General features: G+C 45.0%; 1 protein-coding gene across 1 annotated transcript in view; it reads left to right on the forward strand.

Annotated features, from left to right (window-relative positions):
• The window catches only part of ARSB (arylsulfatase B), a 135,018-nt gene extending 112,566 nt beyond the window's left edge, over window positions 1-22,452 (forward strand). Inside the window, exons 7-8 of the mRNA XM_059694248.1 lie at window positions 19,924-20,046; window positions 20,785-22,452. Of these exons, the coding sequence (XP_059550231.1) occupies window positions 19,924-20,046; window positions 20,785-21,050 (389 nt within the window). The 3' untranslated portion in view covers window positions 21,051-22,452. The remainder of the gene's footprint in view (window positions 1-19,923; window positions 20,047-20,784) is intronic.
• Window positions 22,453-23,028: the final 576 nt, after the last annotated feature.

Genomic DNA, 23,028 nt, shown 5'->3' on the forward strand with positions numbered 1-23,028 from the left:
TCAGAGCAGAAGCACGGGGTTAAAGTCCACAGGCAACAAGTGTGGCCAGATGCCGAATATCAAACAGCTGCGGAGTTGCTCCTGCCTGGTCCTGGGGATCTCCCAGCTCCAGCTGAATGGCAAGAAGTGCTGCATAATCTGGGAGCTGAGCCAGATGTGACAGCCCCTACCCTCCTCCCTGAACATGCTCCAAAGCTATGTCTCCTCGTTTGTCCCTCACTCCTTCCAGCTACTCATGGAACTGGCTCTTGGTGTAGACATAGCAGAGAGTCCCCCATGATATGTGGCGAAAGGTCTGTCACCTGATGCTTCTCTGCTGGCTGGAGATGGGCCTAAAATCCTCTCCATAAGAGTCACTTGCCTGTTTAGCCTCCCTCAGTGAGCGCCCAGTGGCTGCTCCAGCGTAGAGTGGACTCAGGGTCACACTGTAGAGGCCCTGCCCAGGCTGGGTCCAGCCAAGTGGTCCAGCCCCGTTTCCTGACCCACGCCACCCCCTCCACCTCCCTGCCATGCTCAGCAATGCCACATTCTTCCTGTCCCCCAATGGGACGCATGCTTTCCTGCTCCATGCCTTTCCTCATGCTGTTCTTTTTTTCTTTCTTGCCTTCCCCTGCCTGGTTAAGTCTAGCTAATCCTTTGAGATCCAGTTCAAACACAACCTTCCTTGATAAGGCCTTCCCAGCGAGCACTGCCTTCACCTTTCTGGGCAGAATTAAGTACGTGCTCATTGCTCCTTCTCTACTCGGGCTCATTCATGCACCTTCTTTGTTAGGTTCCAAAACTCTCAAAGATGGGCCAGGGGATCTGTTCCTTCATCTTCGTATCCCCTCCCAGCACAGTGCCTGGCACCTGGTTCATAATCTGCACATGTCTGACCTGCAAATCTGGTACCTCAGATAGAAGCCTTTAGCACATTAACATGTTAGTTCATACTAGTTGAAAAAGTCAAAAGCAGGGCAAGAGAAATGGTTGACACTCATTGATGCCTTTTTGTGAGCTGTCCCACCTTCACATCCAGTAGAATGTCAGCCAGAACACCGCTGGCCAAGCAGGTGGGCAAGAGGCTCTCCAGTGACACTGCAAACAGGGCCATGGCCGCAGTTGGTGCTGAGGGCTGGGCAGTCCTGAAGGCTGGATTGAGCTCAGTCCCTCTTGGCCTTCGCAAGGATTTGGCTTTCTGAAGCTGCCCGCAGCTCCGGAAGTCAGGGAAATGCTTTAATAGGAATGCTTCTCTGTGCTAGGAGGTGTAAATGCAACATGAAATGAATCCCCCTCCACCCAGTACTGGATGAGCCAGGCTGGGCTGCCTGAGGCAGCTACGTGCCCTAGGACGGTGTCCTCCCAGGCTCCCAGGAGGTAACTCGGGCCTCGTCGTAAAAGTGTCTTATGACCATGAGGAGGCAGACATTTGAACACTAATGGATGTCTTCGTCTATTTAGGCTGCCTTAACAAAATACCACAGTCTGGGTAGCTTATAAACAACAGAGATTTATTCCCCACCATTCAGGAGGCTGGGAAGTCCAAGTTCAGGGTACCAGCATGGTCACTGCCTGGTGAGGGCCCACTTCCTGGTTCATAGCCAGTGCCTTCCCTGGAGCCTCCTTGATAAAGCAGTAACTCACTCCACTCAGAAAGGCTCCACTCCCATGAAGGAGGCACCTTCCAAAGGCTCATAACACCATCATCTTTGTGGGTTAGGATTTCAACGTATGAATGTGGGGGGAGGTTGGGGCATAAACATTCAGACTATGGCTCTGGCTATGTGAAGCTATTAGGGAAATGCTGCTAGTGTTCCAGGAAACATTACTTATCTTGCTCATTAAGTCACTATTAAAGTGTGATAATAGTATTGTGATTATGGCTTTTCTTTCAAGAATCCTTTTCTTTGAGAGAGATATACTGAAATATTTATCAGTGAACTGTTACGAAGGCTGGGATTTACTTTGAAACAGTGTGGGGAGGAGGGAAAGGCAGGAAAAGATGGAAGATTGGCCATAAGTGGATAATTATTGGAGTTGGGTGTTGGGTGCCTTGTATTTATTGCCCTCGTCAATCTACTTTTGTGCGTGCTTGAAATATTTTATAATAAGGTGTTATTTTAAGTATGTGGAAAAGAGGGTGGAAGTAAGGTTATTTTGTTCTCATTCTTGGATTTGCTTTATGATGTCTCTTTGCCTTGCTCAAGGTCACCCCTGAGGATCTCCTAGTTAGGAAAGCCGGCCCAAATTACTGGCATCGTCACACCTCTAGCACCTTCTTAGAAGGCCTTCCCCTCAGGTTCCTCAAATATGTTTAAAGGGCTTTGAAAATAAGACACTCCTCCTCTTATTGATTCAGGAAGGGAGGGGGCAGCCAGAAGTCCCGGAAAATGAGGTCTGCACTCTGCACTCTGGGCTTAGGCTCCTCTGGGACGAAGCCCTTGCCTCTCCCTAGTGAGGAGCCACTGCCTCCTTGATGACAGGTGACAGAAGAGAAAGGTGCCTTTCTACTGTGCCCGTATCCCAGGGGAGCTGGCATGAGCACATTTTAAAACAGAGATAAATGATTCCTGGGGCTGCTCTACCTGGAAACCAGCTGATGAAGATGTGTCATCCGATACAGCCTGGGGACCACCAGTCAGTCAGGAACACACACTGTGGAGGGCAGGCTCTGCTCTGAATTAATCTCTCAAATGTTTCTATTTTATCTCCCACACAGACTGGATGCTCTGAAGTCCATTAGCTGAACTTTTCCAGACTAGATTTTCATTGGCTTCATTTCCATCACCCTCTTGTTTCCACAAAACCCCCCACCCCCACCCCACCCCACCCCACCCCGCCGTGGAATGCTTTCTGCTCACTTTATTGTCCTCGGCACTTCCCAGCTTCAGGGCCCAGCTTTCTGCCTGTGCAGATCACAGACATGGTTGCAAGAATTAAGAAAGAAGAGCTGATTGGGGGTGACAGGGAGTGGAGGAGTAAGCATGGCAAGTGTGTGCCAGCTGGTGAAGTCTTCAGTGAAATGAGCTAAGACTTGCAGGTTTTGGGGGATGCTTACTCCTTTGAGCTAACATCTTGTCCAGCTTCCTGTGCACATTCCACTTTCTAGTGGTGTCACGTAGAGGAAGCTACCAAAGCCGCACTCACCACACCCCAGGTGCCATAGAGCTGTGGGTAAGGGTGGATACAGTGGACAACTAAGTCAGGATCCAGGAGCGGCTGACAGTCGAGAATCATGAGGCAGATCTGACAGGCTGGATGCCATGGGGTAGATGTAGAGTGCTGTGCTTGGGGCCATTCCTAAAGAGCAGGGTGGGGAGCAGTGGCTGACTGGAAACTTAATAGGAGGCAACGGGATGATGTGGCTGCAAGGCCTACAAACACATTTTTAAAAATCCAGTTGCATGGATAAAAAAGGTTGAAAGCGTCAGTACTTTAACGTATCTAAAACCATGTTTGCTTCCTGTAAGCTTCTGAAGGGGCCATCTGAATAAATGTTAGCAGTTAGCATGAAAGACATTCATTCCACTTCTCCGGTGGCACCTGGCCCTGTGTGTTGCACCCAGGAGATCATCTGTACAGATCTTGCTTGTTAATAGCCTCCGACATCCTTCGGATATAAAGTCGTTATGCATGTCAGGGGACACTGTGACTCTTACTCTGCTTTATTTCCTTTGGGTGCCAGTTTTCTCGTTGCTACAGCCTTTAAGCTGCTAAGTTACACAATAGGGTGGGAGAAGAGGATAAGGCCAGAGGAGATTTTATAGTAATAACAATAAAAGACCACTATATTTTCCCTCTATTTTGTGCCAGGCACTGGCTCAGCATTTTACATTGGCCCGTTTAATCCTCACAGAAACCCCCAGGAAGGTAGGTGGTAGTATTATTCCTATTTTTTCAGAAAAATAAAGTCAGTCTTAGAAAAGTTAAGTAGATGGCCCAAGGCTGCACAGGCTCCTGGGTCCCAGCATCCAGGCTCTTCCTACCTACCCGCTGCCGCCTTCTCAGCACAGTTCTCTTGTCGTGCTCCTTGCAGGCTTGGCTCTGCGGCCAGTTCCCAGGCGTCGAGTCGGGCTGTGAACATGCACCAGCACCCGGTGCACTGTCAGTTGTAACCAAACATTTAAATTTGCTTCCAGTGGACATGCCAGCCCACCCAGCTGTTTTCCGGATCACAGGACACACCCCCCATATTAATCTGCACATATTATCATTCCCTCTCTTTCATGCTTGCTTTTCTAGTCAAGGTCAGAGGGAACCAGAAAACTCTGCTGAGAAGAGTGAGTTCTGCTGAAAAGAGTGAGTTTTGCTTCTCAGAAACAGTTGTTACTGCCGTGTTTCCAGATTTGCATTAGTCTCTTCCATGGTGAGAGATCGATAGAAAGGACAATAACTAGAAGTAAAATTAATAAATAGAAACAAAAAGACATTTTTCTTCCTAATAACCTCAGTTTGTCCTTTTTCTAATCTTAGTAAATCTTTATATACCTGCATAAAATCACAGATTAAAATGTAGGTTCTAACATTGTAATATTAGCTGCCTGTGGGGTTTGCTGACTCAGTTCTGCTCGGACATGTCACTAATATGTCAGATTCTCGCCAGAGATAAGTGGCAAATGCAGAAAGTCACTCAGTGTGCCTGTAAACTTGATATGATTAAGCCTTTTTGCTTGTTATGTGATTCAGCAATTATTAGGAAAAGGCTTTGGTGTTTCCAACAGTCCCTTTTACAATGAGATTTACTAGTATAATTGGCCGGGGCCTCCCTCTCCAGTGTACATTCCTTTGAGGAGCTCATTGTTTGTTTCTGTCTTTCTTTCTTTTTTTGTTTTTCTTTTATTGATTTCAGAGAGGAAAGGAGAGGGAGATAGAGGTAGAAATATAAATGATGAGAGAGAATCATTGATTGACTGCTGCTGCACACCTCACACTGGGGATCAAGCCCGCAACCTGGGCATGTGCCTTGACCGGGAATTGAACCAGTGACCTCCTGGTTAATAGATCAATGCTCAACCACTGAGCCACGCCAGCCAGGCAGGAGCTCACTGTTTCTAAGCAACTGTCTGTGTTGCTCTCACAAAACCATGGAAGTGGATGCGGAGACTCCACCAACAATCTATAGGCCATAGAGTCATGAATGTTGCAGAGAAAGATCAGTCACTCAAAAAATAATTATGGGGCTCCTACTGAACTAAGTACTGAGTAATTTAAACAGAACTTGGTGATATAATCCCTGCGTCCAACTGTCCTTGATTTTAGAGGAGACTTGACTTGACCTGTGAGGACACAGAACTCCCGGCAACCTTGTCCCCATTCCCAGAGCATGCACGGCTTTGAGCAGGGAGACTTGTGAGCGAACTGGGAGGTGGGAGTCAGGCAGGCAGACAACTCTCCCCAATCACCCTAGGGAAGAGCAGGGCCAGTTTCTACCTGGCCATCAGCATCTGTGAAATTAGGAATCGCCCACTATTGTTTCCTTCCAGCATCCCCTGTGAAAAGCATTTGGGTAATCGCAGCTTCCGTGGCTGCCTTTGGTTGTTCGTTTTAGTGTATTAATTGCCTGCCATGTCAAGGTATTTCCCCCTGATCCTTCTGAGCTCTCGCCCTTTTTCCCCAGTGGCTGTTTCATCTGCTTGATAAGTCAGAATAGTCCCCCGGTTTCCATTTCTCCTGTCACATGAAAATTAAGCAGTTCCCAACCTTCCTCTCTAACTTTCTTCCTTAAGAGAAACTTGTGTGATTACATTGACCAAGCTCTCTAACCAATGGTAGGTGGGTTTGATGGAGTGGCAAGGCAACAAAAGGAATGAACTAGTTTTCATAAAAAACAAAACAAACAAACAAAAAACACTCTTTTTTCTTTTCACTCCACGTGTCAGTTACATCATCATGAGCAGTTTACTAATCCTTAGAGATAATCTCTCCCCTGGTATTTCTGTTGCTTTTTGCAGGAGTCTATCTCTGCATATATCTTCTGTGAGCTCCTTGAAACTAAATGGTGTTCAAAACATTAATGGCAAAATACTCTTAGAGCCATTGAGACACTGTGCTTATACCCTTGACTCACCAGGACAGCCAGGAACCCTGTCCAGCTCTGCCTGCTCTCCTCAACTGAGAGAACAAGGGGACATCTGAAATAATGAGCAGGCCCTTCACTGGGCCAGGACCTCCTTGCAGGGAATGGCACTCAAGCCCAGTTCCTAGTGCAGAGTAGCTGTTCAATACTAGTAAATAATCACCTAATGGAATAAAACCAGTTCCTGGTATGGCAGGTGCAGAGTAAATGCTCAAGAAATCTTTGTTGAAATCATGTAAATTCCTGTATTCCATGGGGACGAATCCCAGTCTTCATAGAGCTTGCATCATTTGAGCCTCTGGAAGACATTTAGGCTGGATAACATAGGAAAGCAGCCACCGGCAGGGAGGCAGAGGGCTGGTCCAAGCCCTCCAGCCAAGGAAACCAGCACTGTTTCTGTGGGAACTTGGATGCTCTAACCTCATGGAAGCTCGCAGGGGTGGGTGGAGTGGTGCACATCCAGGGCTTTCTGCGCTCCCGCTGGCACTCTGACAAAAGCACAGTGTATGTGCCAGGCCTCAGCGTCAGCGGCTCTAACAGCCCAGTAATTATCTCCTGATCAAGGGAGGCAGGGGATATGTGTGGAAATCACCTTTTAGTAGCAGATATTTCTATTGGAAAAGCCCCAGTAAGCTGCTGGCTTTCTCTCAAGTGTTCAAAGGGTATACCGGTGGACTGACAGGTGAATTTAATCATATTAATACAAAAAGTGTCCCCAGTGCAGAGGGAAATGTATTATGATGAATTGTCAGTTTTGGACCTGGAGCTGCAGTTCCAATGCATGATTGAAAACACTCTCCGTGAGAGAGGGTGAGTCACATGGGGGAAGGAAAAATGCTTCTTTCCAGCTCTGGCTGGGTGGCTTGGTTGGTTGGAGTGTTGTCCTGTACACCAAGAAGACTGTGGGTTCGATTCCTGGTCGGGGCACATAGCTAGGTTGCGGGTTCCATCCCCTGTCGGGGTACGTACAGGAGGCAACTGATTGATGTCTCTCTCTCTCTCTCTCTCTCTCTCTCTCTCTCCATATCCCTTTCCTCCTTTCTTCTCTCTCTAAAATCAATAAACATATCCTTGGGTGAGAATTTAAAAAATAAATAAATAAAGGCTTCTTTCCAGGCCCCAGGCTGTGTGCCCCTCATTGTTCTGAGGAAGGCTCTTTATCTTATGCAGATAAGCAGTTCACTGGTAGTAGAGCAAACACAACCAAATAAGGGCCTACATGTCCCTTCCTCATGCTTGCAAACAGCCTCGCTCCCTTTGACCACTCAGGAATGGAGTTAAGATATTAGGAATTATCTGTTCATTTAAATCTATCATTTAACATCATTAGATGCCCCTTAGATCTAGAAATGGGACCACAGGTTTATCCTGGCCACAAATTTAAAGTTACATTCCTTCTCAGTATAATTACAAAAAGAAAAGCCCAAACTTCTTGTTAGTATGACCTAATACAGAGCTGGGTACCTGACCAGCGGCTCCCATCTTGGACATCAACTAGCTGGGTCAGGGAACTGAACTTCTGTTTCCTCATGTATGCAAAGGGGAGAGCAATTACATGATGTCTAAGGCCCCTTGGTAGTTCTAACTTCCTTCATTCTATAATAACGGATCTCCTTAATTTTTCTAGTGTCTTCTCTCTAAACCTTATTCTTCTACCTTGGCCCTGTCTGGAGGTGTGAAATTGAGAAGTGTACGTTTCCCATGGTCGGGCTGTGTCTCGGCCTGCTGTTCTCTTCTCTCTGTCTGACCTTATTGAGCTCACTGTAAATCTACCCACAACCTTGGAGCTCCAGTTCATTGCCTTATTCAGTCATATTTACCAGATACCTACGCAGTGCTAGGCGCTGAGTGTGTGGTACACCAGGGAACCACCTAACCTTTGCAGAGCACCCCCCTCTAGTGCTGTGAGCCCCTGCTATGACAGCAGGCTTGCCATCCATGTCCTCATCTGCCTGAAGGTCTCAGCATGCTTATTCGAGTCAGATGGAAAATTCAGTTCTTTTTTTTTTTCCTTCCCCATCTTAATTGGTTTTCCATATGCAGGTCTTAGAAGTGAGGTTTATCTGTACACATCAGCCCCCCATGTGAACGCTAACAATACTATCAGAGGAAAGAGAAGGAGTGGGTAGTGACAATAGAGTTGAGTCTCCCCCCTCCTCCCCCCACTCCCATCTCCTTTGGGCTTCAAATGATGGCACCATGGCTGGTAGGGAGAGAGTGTCTCTCAGGACTGGGTTGGCCAGCACAGATTTAGATCTGCCCCTTCTGTGAGTCATTTCATGGATATGTGTGAGGTGCCTGGCAGCCAGGAATCACTTTGGGGTTATGGATGGGACAAGTAACACAAGGTTTTTAGGGAAAGGACTGAGGCTTCAGGAATCTCAGTCTGGCTGGCTGTTGGATGCCCTGATCAAGCTGCCAGATTCAAATCAGTGTGTATAAATTCATGAACACGTAACGTAGATATTCTGCAACCGAACTTTGCACGTTGATCTGGAGAATTGGTGGCACCTCTTTTAAGACACTGTCTTTGCTTACTGTCTCAGATGTGTGTTCAGTTTTCCTTGGAAAGAGAGATTGTTCTGAATCCTGGGTTATTGGAGACCTTGATAGATTCAAAATATAAAACATCCTTAGTTTCAACTGGGCTGCTGCCAAGAACCAGGGTAGGCTAGAAAGAGTTGTCTCAAATGTTTGCTTTTTTACCTTTGGCAAGCAGCACCTCGTGGCCCTCATTTCAGTGATTATAGGGTTTGTGTAACATGCCGGGTTTGGGACGTGGGATAGCGATGCTCTGCAGGGCTGTCCTTGGGAGAGCGCCAGCCAGCTTTAGTTTTCTGCATGTGCTTGCCGCCACTGCTGCCCCAGTGTGAGCTCCCAGGGTCTGGAAGGACGGCACCACCACCCTGCCAAGAGGGAGAGGCCAGGCCCACCTGACAGCCATCACGGGCTGAGTCCATGGGCAGGGCCCCCTTTCCAAATTAAGTATTAAATTTGCATTATTTTATCCTTCTCCAAAAATGTGCTCAGAGCCTAGACACGTCTTTCCTGCGCTCTGGAATATGAGCCGTAAGGCACAGGAGTGTGGCCTTCAGCAAAGCGTTTGGACCGCGGGGCTTTGTGAAAGTTGGGATTTCAATAAATGCCATGTTGCGGGGCGGGGAGCCTTTCTTCTTTCATCCCTGGCCAGAGAACAGACGACTCCGCCTGGTTCATGCTCATCATCTTAATCACAGGCTGAAGAGGAATATTTTTGGTTAGTTTCCCCTTTTTTTATATATACACAGTGTCCATTTATAGCGATTTGCTGACGGACTCTACCAATTACTTGAAAAACTTGTATTTAGAGAAAGGCAAACTAAAAATGTGAATTCAAAGGCTAGCCACAGTTCTGCATTAGATTAGCCTGCTGTGGGGCAGGCCCAGAATGGAAACGGTGGTTGGCACATGCACAGTGATGTCAGAGCTAGAAATGATCATCTGTTTTCACTTTAATTGGAGGATGATTAGAGAAAGTACACACTCTTCTATCTGCCTTTGTTATTGTAAGCTCATTGGAGCCCTCGTTCATGTTTATTATGGGCATTATATATAACAAGCCCAGGGACATTGCTGTCTTCCCAGTCATGGATGTCATCCTAGTCTCCAAATCCAGGCTCTCCTTCCTGCTTTCTTGTGCTTTTCCTCTCTTTGACAGCAACCATTTCTCCATGGACTATTTGGCGTGACTTCCAAAGCATCCTTCTAGTCTACCTCCTCCTCTGTCTTTGGGAGGCTCCTTCCCCTCTGCTCTGCCTTTCACTTGCTGTTTCTCTCTAGGGTTCCATCCTCTGCCCCTCTCTCGTCTCAGTCTGAATGTTTCTACCACTTTAGCTACAACAGGAAAATGTGGAGATGAGGCACCCAGCTCGGGGGTGCAGGATGTGCCAGTGCACATGGTGCATCAGAGAGGAGCTCCTGTGGAAGCTGTCTTAGGGGCAGTCAGGTAGACAGTATCTCTCTGCCCCCAGCCCCGCTCCTCACCTGGGCACAGGGTGGAAAGAAGGCAGGGCGGCTCGGGGGGTAGGAGGGTGCAACAGAAATGTGATGGAGCCAGAGAGAGTACATAAACTATGAGAAGGAGGAAGTTTCCATAGGGAGAAGAAATATTCAAGAAGGGAGACACCCCCTACTTTTTGGATCATTTTTGTCACACTCTCTTTAGCTGTCACGTTCATCCTGTCCTTTAGGGCCCAGATCAGTGAGCACTGCCTTCCTAGACCCTCTCAGGCACTTTGTGCATTTTATTCACTCAGTCAACAAATGTATTTTCCACTATTTCAGAATTTGTGGTGTTTTAACAAAATTATTTTTTAATATATTTTTATTGATTTCAGAGAGAGAGATAGAAACATCAATGAGAGAATCATTGATCGACTGCCTCTTGCATGTCCCCAACTGGGAATCGAGCCCACAACCGAGGCATGTGCCAGGAATGGAACTGTGACCTCCTGGTTCATGGGTCGATGCTCAACCACTGGGCCACACCGGCCGGGCTTAACAAAATTATTTTATTATCAACAGCTGGACTTTGGTTTATTCATTTTGAAGATTTAATATATTGCACCTAGAATGATCAACAAAATAAATATTTTTATAGGCAAATGAATGAGTAACCCATTTCAGATATAAATGGATTAATTTACTAGCACAGTCATGAGTTGAGGATTCACTGAGTCCTTGGTTTATACTGCTCAATTGACACTCCGGGCTAATGTCAGACATTAACCAACTGTTGAAGTTCCCTGTAACACAGGCACATTCTCTGAATACTTATTATGCACAATTCAGTAATGATTAACATTTGAACTCCACCGAGGCTGAGAAAGCCACATCAAAGCCCTTTTTTTCACTAGGAGTTTTAAAATATCAAATATGGACTGAATGAGTAGGTGTCAGAGAAACTGACTTTGTAAACTGAAAATTGTAAACTTAAGATTCATTTGAAATATGTCATGTGGACTGCGTGTATAAAAATTATGAGCATTTTGATTTGTCCCTAGTAGGTAATAAATACCATCTGTAATATTCCTCCTCACCTTTTTCTGGTTAGCTTTATGTCTGGCGTTATATTTTCCTCGATACTCCTGTTTTGTGTTGTAAGGATTTCGCCAAGAGGATTCTAAATGAGTGGTGTGGATGCAACAGAAAACGTGCGGCAATCAGGTTTATGTCCAGAAATAAGGCAGGATGAATTTAAGGGGGATTTCTAGTGGTGGTCAGGCCTCCTTATTTTCCCCTTCTCTAGAGTTCATGCCGGTAGAGCTGTGCAGGGACCGAGGGGTGGGACTGGCTCCAGCGGGCAAAGGGCATGTGGCCACTGTCACCCAGAACCACAAACCAGCTCCACCGTCCCCCAAGGCTGACATGCTGCCCATGCCCACAGGCCCCCTCATTCTTTGCACCTCTGCCCACGTGGGTGCCTCCAGCAGCGTGTGCTGGCCACTGTCTGTCACCTGAGATCCTTGGAGCCTGAGGAGTCCTCTGCGGACTGAAAACACAGAAGCAAGTGGACATTGGACTTTCCTGCTTTTAGCCGTGTTATAGGGGCAGCTGTATAGAGTTTGTTTGCAGGGAGGAGCTACTCAAGACAATCGCAAGCATAATAGATGCTGCTGCCAAAGATGGTGATTTCAACTCACTGGAGGTGACAGAAGACCAAACAGCCCACATTGGGCCAGGCGAGAGCCCAGGGCTGAGCTGTGCTGGGCTCAAGGAGACAGAGTTTGTGTGATGGTGACTAGGGTGTCAGGCAGTCCCAATGTGGAACCATAATTGGCAATCCCTGTTCTGTTTCACTCTATTTTCACAATATTTGTCTAAACCTCTGATTTAGCATATAGAATTCATGTGGCATTGCTTTATTATTTCACATTATTTTTTTCATTTGTTTTTTAAACAGCTTTATTAAGGTCTGATTGACATACAAAGAGCTGTACATATTTAATGTATACGACAATGACTTTTGAGATAAATATACATTTGTGAAACCATCACGACAATCTATAATCTAAACATATCCGTCTCCTCCCAAAAGTTTCCTCCTGCCCTCTTTATTTATTGTGTGTGTGTGTGTGTGTGTGTGTGTGTGTGTGTGTGTGTGTGTGTGTGATAAGAACATTTAACCAATTTTTAAGTGCATGATAGAGTAGTGATGATACAGTACTGATGACACAGTATTGATGATACAGAATTGTTAACTTTGGGCACTAGGCTGTACAGTAAATCCCTCGGACTTACATAACCGAAACTTTGTACCCTATGACTAATACCTCCACATTTCCTCGACCCCTCTTACCCATGATTTTCTAATACCTTGGTCCCTTGACAGCTGGTTCATATCTAACCGTCATTACAGAGCTGGGCTGTTGATCACACCTTGATTTTGATGGCTATCAATCAAAGGCCATAGGTTCAACCAAAACTGAGATGATTTCTCTCAGTTGGTCATCCAGTCCTGTGGCAACTGCTGTGGGAATTCAAGATACCTGGAACCAGGACATTTATACTCAGTGCACAGCACACTCACCACCCATAGGATCTCATTTCATCCTCACAGTCAGCCTGGGAGGTAGACATTATTTTTATCCCCATTTTACATACAAGGAACAGGAAGTCAGAGTGGTTAAGTAACTTAATAGATACTAGAAGGAGAGATTATTCTGAAAGCTACTAAAATGCACTGTGGTTTCTCTGAGTTCCTTCCCAGAACTAGAGCCACAGCGTAGGGAGTGCTGCTGCTAATTCCTCACAGTTATATAAATCCCAGCTCTCCAGCCCCAAGGGCCGTACGTATGGCTATTGGGGCCTTTTTTCACTTCTGAAAATTATGCAAAGAGGGTCAGTGAAGCATCAGCTCAGAGTGTGGGGCTTCTGGCCAGTGTTTCTTTGGGAACTATTTTTAGAGAAAACTTCTATTTTTAGATTCAGAATGATTTTCAAAAACAAGCATCAAGACAACAGTGTACATATTTGCATCTGGGTAGGCAAGTGCTTGCCACACAGCGGGATGCGAGGCAGCCTGGCCTGAGCCCACAGCTCTGGGAACATGTAAAATTATGAGCAGACTGGAGTTTTGATCCACATGTGCCCAAGTGCATCTGGCCAGATGTAGCCCCAGTGTGCTATGATCTGGGGAACATGCAGGCTGTGGGCACTGAGGCTCAGACTAGCGGCACAATAAGGATCCTATTGACTTGAACTTCCCTTGAATTTGGGGTCCTTTGAACTTTTTTTGGATTTAGCCATGAAGAAATTGTCCACCAATCAAATGTTTAGTGCAAATAGACTCTGAGGCATATTGACTCACGTAATAAGCTAGCAAACAATCTACTTTCAAGAACTTTTAACTTAAGCACAGAAGTTGAAGGTAGTTGTGCTAATTAAACCTTAAGTCTTACCTATTCATTAAAAAACATACGTGAGCCCTGGCCGGTGTGGGTCAGTTGGTTGGAGCATCATTCCATGCACCAAAAGGTGGTGGGTTTCATTCCTAGTCAAGAGGCAGCTGATCGATATTTCTTTCTCATATCAATGTTTCTTTCTCTCTTTCTCTATCTCCCTTCCTCTCTCTAAAAAAAAATCAATTAAAAAAGAAACACTTTAAAGACTATGCATGAAGGATTCCATATTAGGAAAAACATTGACAGCCAGATATCTAGAAAAGCTAGGGGGTTTTCTTCACTTAGCCCAGGTGAGTAAGTTTTGTTCTAATAGGCATGTGCCATTGAAGTGTGAAGATGGCTTCATATCAGCAGGAGGAATAAAATGGGTCATTAGAGCTAGAATAAAAATTTAAACTTATCTTTGTACATTATTAAAGTGATCAAAAAGAAAGAGAGCTCAGAGGAAATAAATGGCAGGCCCCTCAACAGGGCAGAAAAGGGACTAAACCTAAAAGCAGCGAATTAAAACTTCCGCCATTGACATTTCCCCCCAACCCTGTTCGAAGTCGGGAACACGAATGCGGGAGCAAATGCAGATCCTCTCCAAGCCCAGGCCAAAGAAGTGATGTGTTTTGTGTGTTTTTTTGTTTTCTGATATAGTAATTGCTTCTGCCTACTTTTCTCCTTTGTTTAAGTTCTTAAGTAAAAGAGGATATAAAAGGAAAAAACCTTTCTAGCATTTAATGACAGTTTTTGGCAGACATTATTACCTATTTCATAGAACTATTGCAAGGAATAAGTGAGTTCACTTAGAACACTTCACACAGTGCTTTATGTTTGAAGCAGATAGTAAGTGCTTACTATCTGCTTCAAACATAAAGCTGTTATCATTAATGTTGACAGTAGTCTTACAGTGTACCAGATACTGTGCTAAGTACTGTATGTGCCTTATACCACTAGCTATTGTTATACTAATTTTATAGATAGTAAACTGAGGCATGGGAAGTTAAGAAACTTGCCCAAGATTGCACAACTGGTAATAATAACATTTATTGTGCACCTACTATATACTGGGCATAGTGCTAATATTTATCATCACATGTAGGCCACACAACAATCCTATGAAATAGATGATATTATCCTCATTTCACAGATGAGGAAATCCAGGCCTAGGAGGGTCAGCTAATGCCTAAGGTCCCACAGCCAGTGAGTGACAGAGCTGAGATTCAAACCCAAGCAATTGGGCTCCAAAAGTGTGTGCTCTGCACTGCTGTGCACCCTGCCTACTGGGAGAGGGGGGCGGGCCTTCACTTCAGTCCCACAGCCAGGTCCTCATTACCATCCCTTCCTACACAGTCAGAGAATTAACTCTTTCTAAGCCCCATTCTCCAGCCACGCTCACGCTCGGTGAGAGGAGACCCAGCCATCTGTTCACCCTGAACTGATGCTGGGGACTCCTCCCCACCCTGCCCTGTTTCCTCTAGGCATGAAAGTTTGTTTTCTGTGAAGCTACCTCTTATTTGCAAGTCAGCTAACACGTTTGTTTTATTTAAGTTTTGTGTAGTTAAAAGTCTCAAGGATTATACACCAAAATCTAAACAACAGCTAATAAATCTACAGGTAATTTTAATTTTCCTGTTCATACTTTTTTGTGTGTTTTTCAACGTATCTACAATAAATGTGTAAAGTACATAGTCAGAAAAATTAATGTATTTTATAAAACACAATCATAGATGATATGAGACAGTAGTTTCCAAAGAGTCAGGAGGATGCATTGTACAAACAAGAGACAGAAGCATTGAATACCAGGAGGTCAGGTGTGTCCTTGGGCATTTCTCAGTCCCTTTTCCATTTGGTGAATCCTTCACCTATTACTAATTACTGTCTTTCAATTTATATTTTAGCCACAGGCCCTTTCTTCAAACAAAAATGTAGAGATGTACAGTATATTGAGCAAATACTACAGGTGCTTCCTAAAGGGTTAAACGGTGGGTGCTGATTGAAGCGGAGATGGGAACCTGGACCCCCACCCACTAACTCACCATCCCACCTAGAGACCACTCCCAGGTGTGTCTCGAACCCCTGGCTCTGGCGAGCACAGTTCTCCACGAAGCCATTGATGGGTCCTCCTCACTCGGGATACTTGAACTGCTTCACATTCCCAGAGGCTGTGCAGACAAGGACCTCTATAAAGCTCATTAAATGTTATGTAAAATACTGATTTCCTTCGTTTGCCCTCAGGTTTTCTGCTGATCTTTTTCACATCAAAACCAATACACATAACTAATCCATCTTATAACTGAGTAGTTATTCTAGCCAGAAAGCCTTATCATCGTAGAGGTGGCTTTTAGCTCAGAAGGAAAAGAGAAAGATTTGTTTGCTTATGCTTCTCTCTGAACTCCCCACTCTCTTCCCAAAGGTTAACAAATCCAGTTTGCTTATTATTATTTTTTTTTTATTCACCAAGCTGATGGGTGGAATATTTGGTACTTGTGATTCATGGTCTGAAACTCTCTGCTCTCTTAACTTGTGTGATGTCATGTTCAACTGCTTTTCTTCCTCGTACTATTTTCTTCTCTGCTTCGTTTGCTAACAGTTCTGTGGGGTTTTTGGCAGTCAGTGCTCTGTCTCTGGGCTAGTGATTTCTTCTTGCTTCTCTCTCCAGACAACTAATGCGTGTCCAGGGTTCAGTGATCGCTGCGTTGTGGGTGGTGGTTGAGTGAGAGTATGCTTCAGTCTCTCATGCAGGGCCAGTGTGTTCGCTCCAATGTGGAGTGATAGTTCTACCTTGAGCTAATATTAATTCTTTAAAGTTGCTATACCTGACTCCAGAATCATATTATTGCCACTATTTCTTGTCCCAACATCTCCATTCTGCCAGCAGCAACTCTCTCTGTTCTCCCAGTCACCAAACTTTAAATTTTATTATTTATAACTTAGTTCCTAAATATCTTAGATTTTACATTCAAAACTTCTCTTAGGTGTCTCTTTGCTTAGTACTTCATGTCATAGAATTTTAGAACACAAAGCTTTCGTACCACATAGTTTTTAATCAATAAATATGTCTTTTTAAAAATGTATTTTTATTGATTTCAGAGAGGAATGGAGAGGGCGAGAGAGAGAGAACATCCATGATGAGAGAAAATCATTGATTGGCTGCCTCCTGCATGCCCCCTACTGGGGATCGAGCCTGCAACCTGGGCATGTGCCCTGACCAGGAATCAAACTGTAACCTCCTGGTTCATAGGTTCGCACTCAACCACTGAGCCACACTAGCTGGGCAATAAGTATTTCTTAAATCTGGATCTAATCCAACTGCCTCAGAGAAATTCTAAAAGTTTGTTAACATTCTAAGTAATCTCTGCCTCCTATCCCTCATCTTGATAGTCTTATCTCATACACTGTGGATTCAATCCTGAAAACACCAGTTGAAGTTAGGAAAGCAGTTACATTGGGGAGAGGAGGGTTTTGCAGGCCTAGTAATGTTCTCTTTCTTGAGTGGGCTGGTGTTTACAAGGGAGAGTCCACTCTTTGTCAAGCGAGATTTGTGCACATTTTTCTATGAGTGTTATTTTAAAATGTTTTAAAGCAGTCTTAGGATTGACACAGAAAAAGAAAGATATGATTGCTGGTCAAATGATTTTTTTTTAAGCTATAGATTCTCTCTCAAATTTTTAGAGAGGTAGAAAATTTAAATTCTGAAAGTATCAGAGAGGATGTGAAGAAATAGGGACATTACTGGTAGGCGGGCCAATCAGTACATGTTGTGAAGTTGAAAATGTGTGCACCTTGCAACTAGACCAGCGGTTCTCAACCTGTGGGTCGCGACCCCTTTGGCGGTCGAACGACCCTTTCACAGGGGTCGCCTAAGACCATCCTGCATATCAGATATTTACATTACGATTCATAACAGTAGCAATATTACAGTTATGAAGTAGCAACGAAAATAATGTTATGGTTGGGTCACAATATGAGGAACTGTATTTAAAGGGCCAGAAGGTTGAGAACCACTGAACTAGACAGTTCTGCCAGACACACACCCAGAGCCCATATGCATAAGGAGCTGTGGGCAACATGTTCCCTGCAGGATAGCTTATAATAGGAAAAAGCAAAAGTGAAGGAATCTAAGAGCCCCTCACAGGTTAAATAAAATGTGTTTTTTATATAGTGAAATGTTAAACAGTTAAATATATATGCGTTTATAATAGGGCTCTAAAAATACTATTGTGGGTGAACAACAGATGCAGAATATGTATAGCTTTACACACACATGCATTTTTAAAGTATCAAACAGCACTATATATTATTCCTTGACACATATTTATGTTAGCGTATTTTTAAACAGCTGAAGGAAACACTGTACACTTTCATGGGGAAGCAGGAGCCTCTGGGGAGTGGGTGAGGGTCTGGGAGTGAGGATTGGGACAAAGGAAACTGTCACTTCATCTTCATTGTCCTGTTTCTTTAATTAAAAAATAAAAAGCAAATGTGACTGAATGCTAACATCTGTTCATTCTGGGTGACAGCTCACAGGATACTAGCTATACTATTTCTAGTAATTTTTCATTTGTTTAATTTCTAAAAATGAAAAATTCATTGAGATAACAGCATCTTTCATCATTTAGTCTTATTTATTGTTTGGGTATTTTATGTTCCTGTTTGTTTTAAGAAAAAAAAAGTATGTAAATATAAGTATAGCTGAGATAGCCGAATTTCCTTTCTGTTGTTGCTGTTTATGTTCCACAAAGCAAACTTGTGTTATTTAACATTCTTTGGTATCAAAACGTGGCCGCCATACAGACTTGTGAGGAGTAAATCATGAGGGCTGCAGTTCACCACAGTCTGTCTATTAACAACCACTTCCTGTGATCGACCTCCTCAAGCTATTGGAGCCAAAACAGCCACAAGCAAACAGAATCAAGAAGTCAGAAAGATTTCCTTTGGTGCTAATGCCTTGTTGGTATGCAGTTGTTAGGACTGAAGGTCTAAAACCACCCATGTTGATTGGCTCAGTCTCCAAGATGTCTTCAGGGTCATTTCCACAGACTGGCAAAAGAATAGGACCCTGCCTTTCCCAACACTTCCTGCCTGCAGCCCTGAGCAGCACAGAAGTCTGCTCTGGCAGGGAGCAGGGCGTCCTCGAAGTCCATGCACCAGATGGACAGATGGACCAACCACGGGCACAGGCTTATCACAGATACGGCCATTAGTCACTGGGCGGGTGGTCTGGCCGTCTTTGGACGTGCACCCAAGGTGATTGCTGTGACCATGTTTGAAAAGTTAACAGATAAATGTGGACTTAGGCTAAATATTATACAGTTAGGCCCTAAGTTGAGGCTTTTAAACATAGACAGGTAGGAGGTGGGGGCCTTCATACCTTGCCCTCCAGGATCATCAACTAGAGGTGAACTTGGGTCTCTCTGGACCTTATCCTCCTCCCCATAAGCAGGTGAAAGAGGGAGTTCTCCTACAGAAGGAACTCAGCTTGCTCAAGGCAGAGCCGTTGTCTGTGGGTGTCTGGAAGCACCCTGGTCTGCTCTGAGCTGTGCATCCAGGGGGAGCCTGATGGGTGTCCAGCGAGACCAGTGCTGGATGGCTTACCTTCCTAAGTCAGGGGCCAGTTATTAGCAAGGCTTCCCTGTCACAGATCTGAACCTGTGTTCTCACCAATCAAGTTTATCAGAAACAAAAGCAATATTTTCAGCTTAGTCTGTTTGGCCTCTACCTCAATTGTTTCCAAACTCAAAAGGGGAAGAGGGACAGGTATTCATTGCTCTCCTCAAAAACCTATTGATCAATTAATATAAGACCTCAAGATGATAAATTAATGTCCTCCACAATACCAGCCAATAATTTGTGTACCAAATTTATCCCTACACCCATAATTATCCTGTCTGAATGGTTAGCTGAGCACTGCTCACTCAATTACTTTTAGATTTCATACCTGTGGTTAAAAAATTAATATATGTATTATTTATCACGGCATGCTTGACCTCGCATAGCTTGAAATAGACTCCATTAAAATGTACATTTTATGGTGTATTATATTCTCTCCCTAGGTATAAGTTTACACAGAAAATGTATTTATTTAATTCAGTCATTTAACAGCATAAGCAAAACACACAAACAACCCAGCATGCTGTAACAGAACACTGTTCTGCACATGGCCAGCTGTGCGTTGGCAGAACGCAGTGACTTTAAGGATGAATTAGTATTCTAATCTCTTTGGGATTTCTTTTATATTCGTGGTGGTTTATGACTGACGTTTAATGTAACTTTGACTCTGTTTATACTTAATAGAAGATTCATTTCTGTGGCAGGATACACATTTACACTCCAGTGTTGAATAAAAGCTACTGTTCTGCAAGAAGGAAATAAAATGTTGATTTATAATGACACATTCCGATAGCAGTGATCTAATTCTCCCCAACTATTTCTTCCCAGGTCCTGGGAACAGCACGGCTCCAGCAAAGGGTGACTCTTCTCTTCCAGAATATTCAGCCTTCAACACATCTGTCCATGCTGCAATTAGACACAAAAGCTGGAAACTCCTCACGGGCTACCCAGGTAGAGTGCTCAGCACTCCCCGTAATGGAACAACTCATAACTCTGGGGCTGTTGAATGAGGGGGCGGGGAGTGGTGGGATCTACTACTAATCTGACCCCTCACCCCCAAAAAGCTAAGAATTAACTGTAGGAGGAATAAAGGGAAGAACTGCCACTGTAGTGCTTCAGGGAAAATAAGGATTTCAGATACACGTGGTTCACAAGCACAACAAAGAGAACCTCTGAGAGCTACATCCTCAACCCACTGTGTAGCTGGGGAAGGAGGCTGCTTCCCCTGAGCACCTTCTCTAAAAGCGACAGCTGTGAAGGACTTGTTGAGTATGTGGCATGATGGTTAAGGTCATGATGCGATTAAGCAGTGTGTATAATGAGGACATTCTTGGCGACCATGGCAAGACAATGCTTCATTGTTTGGGACTGCACCATGTGTTGCAAGACATTTTAGCATCCCTGGCCCATGACCACTAAATACCAAGTCATGTGACAAATACCCCCCCCCCACACACACACACGCATGCATTCATCTTTCTGGACGCCCCTGGGTGTGAAGCAGTGAGACGTGTCTCATTAAAGCACCAGACGTCCGAGTCTTCGGTCCAGACACAGCATCAAGGGCCCCGTCTTTTTCGTGTGTCCATGCCCACAACCCAGCTCAGCTTTGTCCCCCGGGTACCCTCCATGAAATTAGAACTGGCCTACCATGTCTCTCTTCAATAAACCGTTATATGTCTTTGCCAGGCTGTGGTCACTGGTTCCCTCCACCATCACAATACAATGTTTCTGAGATACCCTCATCGGACCCACCAAGCAAGACCCTCTGGCTCTTTGATATTGATCGGGACCCAGAAGAAAGACATGACCTGTCCAGGGAGTATCCCCATGTGGTCAAGCAGCTCCTTTCCCGGCTACAGTTCTACCACAAACACTCAGTGCCCGTGTTCTACCCGGATCAGGACCCCCGCTGTGACCCCAAGGGCACTGGGGCTTGGGGCCCTTGGATGTAGGATCTGGGGCAGCCTTGGGTGGGTCGCTAGAAAGCCTTTCTGTTGCAAGTTGGACTTCAGACTCTACTGGTGTGACTCATTTGTTCTCCCAATGGCTTCACCTGGTCCTTCTTTTGCCCCTAAACCACATTAACGTGGTTGTCTCATTTCAACCCCTTGTGCATTTAAGAAGATGATAAAAATCTGGAACCCTCCTGCTGTGGGCTGGGGTGTGTGTGTCTAGAGGAGAGGGTGATTGGGTTCATCCCCTTTTTCCGGAGCCGTGGGTCAGCTGGGAACTTGATTTGAAATAGGAAGTTAGTGAGTCCTGGAGGCCAGAGCAGCTGGCTCCTTTTGCCTCACAAGTCAGATGTTAGGTTTCCCTCTGCCAATAGCCAGCTTTTATTGGCGTGACTCACATTTCTTGTAACAAATGAAGGGAGCAGACAATTGTTAATGGCTCTGTTGGCCAGGGGGTCTCCCTGTCTGGGAGAGATCATGTTCAGACGTTCCATGTGAATACGCGCCTTGGTCACCCTCGCTCACACACCTCATCACTCAGCCCGTCCTGGAGCATAAGGCCCATTTCACTGGTAAGGTCAGTATGGCAACATGCCTACTCCTTGGTTCTGCTTTTTACAATAAAGAACTGTGTTTTTAGCCCCAACTTCCCCCCAGCCATTGCTCATTTTGTCTAGACTTCCTGCTACCCACAGACCCCCCTGGTTTTTTCCTCCCCTTCCCTGTGACTCAGGCGTCCTGCGCCTGAGAAGGCTGCCTTGCTTCTCCACTCTGAGCACCACTGGTTTGGGGAACACTGAGCTCTGCCTTCCTTTTTCCCCTAACACCCAACTGAGAGCCCTGCCAGGAAGGCGGCCCGCCTGGCTCTGTGAGTTCATGGTAGACACGAAGAGGCCTGGGTGGGCAAGGCTTGGGTCTGGGTCATCTGTCTGGTGAGCACTTTTCTAGTTACATGGAGTTTATTATCACGACTATGGCTTTGTCTCATAATGTAGGATGAGTTACACTGACTCCTATTCCCCGGCAGTGAGGAAAAGCCCCAGGAAAGGGCACTATTGTTTGAGATGATGGAAGTGAGCAATTTAAAAAAGGAAATGGCCAGAATCTGGGATTCTGGGCCTTGAGAAAGCCAGGAGGGCACATCCACATTTCTCTTACTCTCCCAGTCTCACTGCTTTTATTGAGGTTCTGGGGTGAGGGGCAGGATGCACAGTGTGACCTGGCAGCCCTTTTTCAGTCCCACTAATGTCCTACTGACATGCATTGGTCCAGATTAGCTCCAAAGAGTATCAGACTCAGAGAAATGTGTGCAAAAACTTATACCCTTTTTTGCATTAGCTCCACTGTTTCATTTGCTGCTTATCACCCGTGCCTGGTACATAGAAGGCACTCAATACACTTTTTTTATTTTTTCCAGAGAGGAAGGAGAAGAAGAGGGATAGAGAGTTAGAAACATCAATGAGAGAGAAACATCGATTCAGCTGCTTCCTGCACACTCCCTACTGGGGATGTGCCCACAACCAAGGTACATGCCCTTGACCAGAATCAAATCTGGGACCCTTCAGTCCGCAGGCCAACGCTCTATCCACTGAGCCAAACCGGTCAGGGACTCAATACACTTTTAAAAAAATAAATGAGTGAATGAATGAGCAAATGAGAAAGTCTCACACCATGAAAGGTGGTAGTCCAATGAACTGAATACAGAGATAATATAAATATCTTCCCACCATTGGTTTTCTGTTCTCAAGCTGCCTCCTTGGATAGGAGCACAGGCTGCACATCTGGGCAGTCATTGGACACGCCATAGTAAAGTTGTAATGTCCGCTGGGGTAGGGGTGGAATGTGCCTGCCAAAGGCACTCTTCGTTTGCCAGTAATTCTCAGTTCTATCTATTCTTCATAGGACACTAGAAACAAAACCACCAACTGATATGCTAGGTTCCTTCCATTCAGTAGCTGTGTTTTCTGGTCGCTACCAA

This window comes from Myotis daubentonii, chromosome 4 (genome assembly GCF_963259705.1).
Source record: "Myotis daubentonii chromosome 4, mMyoDau2.1, whole genome shotgun sequence".
In the NCBI taxonomy this organism is placed as follows: Eukaryota; Metazoa; Chordata; class Mammalia; order Chiroptera; family Vespertilionidae; genus Myotis; species Myotis daubentonii.